Source organism: Gavialis gangeticus, unplaced genomic scaffold (assembly GCF_001723915.1).
Source record: "Gavialis gangeticus isolate Ggan-Ray unplaced genomic scaffold, GavGan_comp1, whole genome shotgun sequence".
In the NCBI taxonomy this organism is placed as follows: Eukaryota; Metazoa; Chordata; order Crocodylia; family Gavialidae; genus Gavialis; species Gavialis gangeticus.
In genome coordinates this window covers 29,719,830-29,724,610 of record NW_017729000.1, presented here as the reverse complement: position 1 = coordinate 29,724,610, position 4,781 = coordinate 29,719,830, and the positions used below count along the sequence as shown (strand labels likewise).

The 4,781-nt window shown below is 39.2% G+C and overlaps 1 protein-coding gene across 2 annotated transcripts in view; it reads right to left on the bottom strand.

The window, feature by feature from the left end:
* Positions 1 to 4,781, bottom strand: part of MAT2B (methionine adenosyltransferase 2B) — a 33,614-nt gene that overhangs the window by 18,248 nt on the left and 10,585 nt on the right. For both annotated transcript variants that reach the window (XM_019506498.1, XM_019506497.1), the window contains exons 2-4: positions 3,378 to 3,572; positions 1,182 to 1,296; positions 675 to 827 (exon numbers count right to left, since the gene is read on the bottom strand). In XM_019506498.1, coding sequence (XP_019362043.1) covers positions 675 to 827; positions 1,182 to 1,296; positions 3,378 to 3,572 — 463 coding nt within the window. The remainder of the gene's footprint in view (positions 1 to 674; positions 828 to 1,181; positions 1,297 to 3,377; positions 3,573 to 4,781) is intronic.

Sequence of the window (4,781 nt, the reverse complement as noted above, 5' to 3'; positions counted from 1 at the left end):
CATCCCTCCTTTTTTTAAACAGTGTTTGCATTGGTTTAAATGCAAACATGTTTATTAAATGACTTTACCCAACATATATATTTAGTTGAAAATATACAACAAATTAACTGAATTCAAGTTTCAATCCAAAAAGAGCTTGAATATAACAACTAGTAAAAGTTTATAATCCTGTTAAATCCCAAAAAACACATACCATCAGCCACTATTTGCTATAACTTAAAATAATGCATGTAAAAGTTAAGAATCAAATAACTGTGTATTAAGCTACTTAAACAACATATCCAAATAGAGCATAATTTTCTTGATTAGCAAAATGAAGCTCAATATAAAAGGTATTTTCAATACTTCTGTGTAGTTGCCAGCTGGGCACCATCTTTCTTATTTGGGGAACATTTAAAAAAAAAAAAAATGAACAACCCTGGTTAAAAAAATATACATCTGTCAGTATAGAAGAGCAGCATGGGAAGTTAATATACTCATTCACAACATACTACATTCAACTCGCAGGGAAAAAGAGAATGGTTCTGCATGGGCAGAAAAGATGCATTAGACATTCTTAAATTTTTCCTCAAACCTAGATTCTATGTTTCTACAACTGTATTCCTCTTGTATGATCTCTTAGCTCATATATGTAACATAATGAGAGAAAAATACCTCTAAAATTATATTCTTACCTTCATTATTTTCTAAGACTGCTTTTTCTCCCTCTAATTTAGTTTTACCATATAGATTCAGGGGATTTGGTATATCATTCTCTTTATAAGGTGGATTTGTTCCATCAAACACATAGTCCGTGCTAATATAGATCAGAAAGGCTCCAACTCCAACTGGGATGGGAATGAAGGAAGAGAAGATAGAAAAAAATTAGTTCTACAGTTTCTAGTTAATAGGTGAAAACTGCTACTCATACTACCAATATTTTTTTGTACTTTTAAATATTTAATACTGTATTATTTTGGGAAGTCAGCCATAAATAGAAAGACACTTATGCCAATTCAAATTCCTCATTCGGTCCATCATTTTTATCACTTCACTAATGTGCGCACACAGTGTCTGGGCTGGACTGCAAGCACATAAAAGCAGAAATGGAGCTTGAACATTAAGTGTTACTTAGACTTGTGTCACTATAAAATAATGCAGAATTCTGAGGGGAAAATGAATCCATATCAGTGTCTCTTTACCTGCTTCTTTTGCTAAGTTCCCTGCAGCAGACACATTGATCTGAGAAGCAGCATCTGGTTGACTTTCTACAACATCTGGCCTTCTCTCAGCAGCACAATGCACTATCACATGAGGCTGGAAATTAAAGACTCATTTTTAGTGAGGAACAGAACTGAAAAATGGCAATTGCCCTACCCACAAGAACAAGCTCCTTGATCTACAGAAAGGGTAGATGACATCTTCATTTGGTTGTGACACTGACCCATAACAACCAAAATATTTTATTAATAAATCTTGAAGACCTTACTTTCCAAAGACAGTGAAAGAGAATTCAGTTGTTTCCAAATTTTGTAACAAAAAGATCTTTTAATATTCCTTGTTTTTTTCCTGTCCTGACCATGAATAAAATTCACTCACAGCAAGCTATTTTGTTCTTATCACAACATTAAAAAGATATGGAATGTGGGATTCAACATCCTGTCATCCACACAAACAACAGAACGTTAAATAATATTCTTAAAAAGTTACTAACGCAAACCATTTGTGTGGAACTTGTCTACTTTGCAGATAAAGCACAAAAGCTTTAAAATAATTTTCTACACTATGTCACTTATTCTAGTGTTAGCTTTAAAATATTTACCAGACTTACCCGAATCCTAAACAACTTTTAAACTGACCATGATATCCCTCCCCTTCCTCCCCACAATATTTTGATTTTGTACTTGGAAAACTATAAAACTAGTTATAAGTTTCCATTTACAGCATCTAATTAGTGGAGCGTTGTCTTAAAATGTGTCCCTCTGACTGCTGTGGCAGAGAAAGCAGTGGCAGTGGGTGAGGGGTCCTAAGATTAAAGCCAGAGCTAAGCCACCACCTGCCCTGCGCTGACACTCAAATCCAGGGGGAACCTGCCTCATCTTCCTCCTCCCCCACCCAACCCCCTCTCCACCCATTGGGGTGGGGGGCGGCGTGGCGGACGGGACAACAACAACCCCTAATCTTAGATTTGAGTAAGTACAGTTTTCTTTGGAGGCTAGGTTGAGAAACACTGTCTTGAAACAACAATATTTCTACAGTGAAAGAAATAAGGATTATATACAATATATTTTTTTGACAGTCAGTTATTCTTGTTATTTTATTATTGGTTATTCAGTCATTTTGCTGCAAGCTATCCCCTCCTGTTTGCTGTATATAAGGCTGCCAGGAACGATCATGAAAACACTTGGAGCAAGGTGCCATCAGTATACCAAGACACCCGACTCACACCCTACATTCTTAGGTCCTCTCCAGTGCCTGGTGGCAGTTGAGGACTAGATATAGGTGAACAAATTGAAGGTGAATCCAGACAACTTCTGTGGTTATGGTGGTGAGCAGACTGCTTGCCTAGGGTGGGCTTTGGGACACTTATTGATGACATTAACTCTCTTCTCACTCTGGTTTGCAGCCTTAGGGCAATCCTGAATCCTCTGTTAGATTTGGACCTTCAGGTGGTTCTGGCAGCATCTAGGAGTGACTTTTACCAATTCCACCTGGTGATAAGACTGTGAACCCCTCTCAGACTCGGATCTGGCCAACATCCTCCATGCTTTTGAAAGTCAAGGCCAGACTATTGCAAAGTACTCTACATAGGGCTGCCCTCAATGGATTGCCTGGAAGCTGCAACTGGTGCAGAATGCAACAGGGTGAGGGTGGGTCAGCAGGAGCAATTAACTCGTGTTTCAGTCCCACTGACTCCTAGTACCTTTACATGCACAATTCAAAAGTACCAGTTTTGATGTATAAGGCCCTAAACAGTCTGGGTCCTAAGTACCTAAGAGACTACCTACTTCCTTAAGCTCCACTGCAATCCCAAAGATCAGCAGGGAACAACTGGCTATTAGTACCACTAGTGTGCCACGTTCATTGTCTCCATGTGTAGCAATTATTTAACTTGTTATCCATTTTCCTTATAAACTTATACATTAGAAAAAAAGCTGCTGGTTAACTACTGTATGCTACAGCTATTATGAAAACATACACATATGAATACAAAGCGTAGCCTACCAGTTAAAGGAGAGAAGAAACTACACTTCCAAAGCTCTGTCAGAAAAGGGCTTTATGCATCATGGAAGCCAAACACCACATACAAAAGCAACCAGAAAGCCAATTTCATTGCTAAAGGATACATATGGTGACACAGCACTACATCTACTGTTTCTTCCGGGATCCTCACTCACCTGAAAATCCTGGACGATGACATGAACTGCATTAGAGTCCAGAAGATTAACTTGTTCAAACTTGGGCCGAGCTCTTCTGTATCCACAGCCAACTGCATGCCAGCTGTTTTCATTAAACTCTTTATACACAGCTCTGCCGAGAAGTCCAGTAGCACCCGTAATCAGAACACGCCTATTGGGAATGTCAACATCCTCCTAGGGAAATAAAGAATGAACATTTATTTTTGCCTCTTTCTATCCATCTTTTAAAAAACAAATATTTGCACATAATCACAATCAGTACTACTGTACTAATATTTACAAACATCTATGCAATCTATCCTGGTTGTTTCCAAAAGTTTATGTATCAAGCGACAGATAAAGATCTGTAAACTTTGGCAACATGGAAATTTTAAAAATATTTGGAACTAAAATGTTGTTCCATATACAGTAAAAGTTCCGTTACCCGGCACCTTACAAGCCGGCGTGCTCTATTAACCAGCATGCCACCTTGTAAGGAGAAGTGAAACCGGAAGTGCCCACTGTGGTACTTCCAGTTTCTCTGAGCCCCTGGCCCGGGGGCATAACAGGCTGTGTGGGGCCCGCCTCCCTGTCCCGTGGGGCCTGCAGGAGGGGCAGCGATGCCTGTTTGGGACACTCAATTAACCAGCATATTTTGTTATTTGGCATCCCCCATTCCCCAGGGATGCCAGATAAGAGCATTTACTCTATCATCATTCAAGGATCTGAAATACCAAACTCAAACAGGAAACTTGTGTAAGTTTCCAGAAGTGAGTAGAAAGTAACAGAAATTAAACACTATGGATGGAGATTCATAAACAATTCAGAAGTAGTAGCTCCAACTGTTCAATGGGAGTGGTCGAGTGAGGAATCCTTTTGAAGATGCAGCCCTTGGTGTTCTATTGAAGTAATTGTGAACTGAAGTCTTGTCTACATTTCAAAGTTCTACAAGCAGAGCTATATTGGCTAGAAGTGTGAAAAAAAAATAAAATCACACCTTGCACCTAACTTAAGTATGCTGGCAAAACCCTGAGTTCTTCCATTAGACCTTTCTGCTCAAGGTTTCTGCTATAACTTTGGTGACAGAAAGACTCCTGTCACCTCAGCTGCATCAATACCCAGGCTCTGCTGTGGTAGATGCAATGGCAGCAACTATGTGATATAGATTAAGGCTTAGGCCCAAATCGTAAAATGAGCTCATCAACTGCCTCAGAATCCATAAAGGCTCCCAGAGACTATGAAGGGACTCTGTGTGGTTCTTCTACCCAAGAGGTTATTTTTTTAAACGAGTATCTGACCAACTTTACAAGTTGCAAAACGCACTAGAAAAAAAGAATAGTTATTTCAACCTAGTCAGCCATATAAGACTTCACAGTTAGGGCGGCTAGGATCTGGAACCAACTT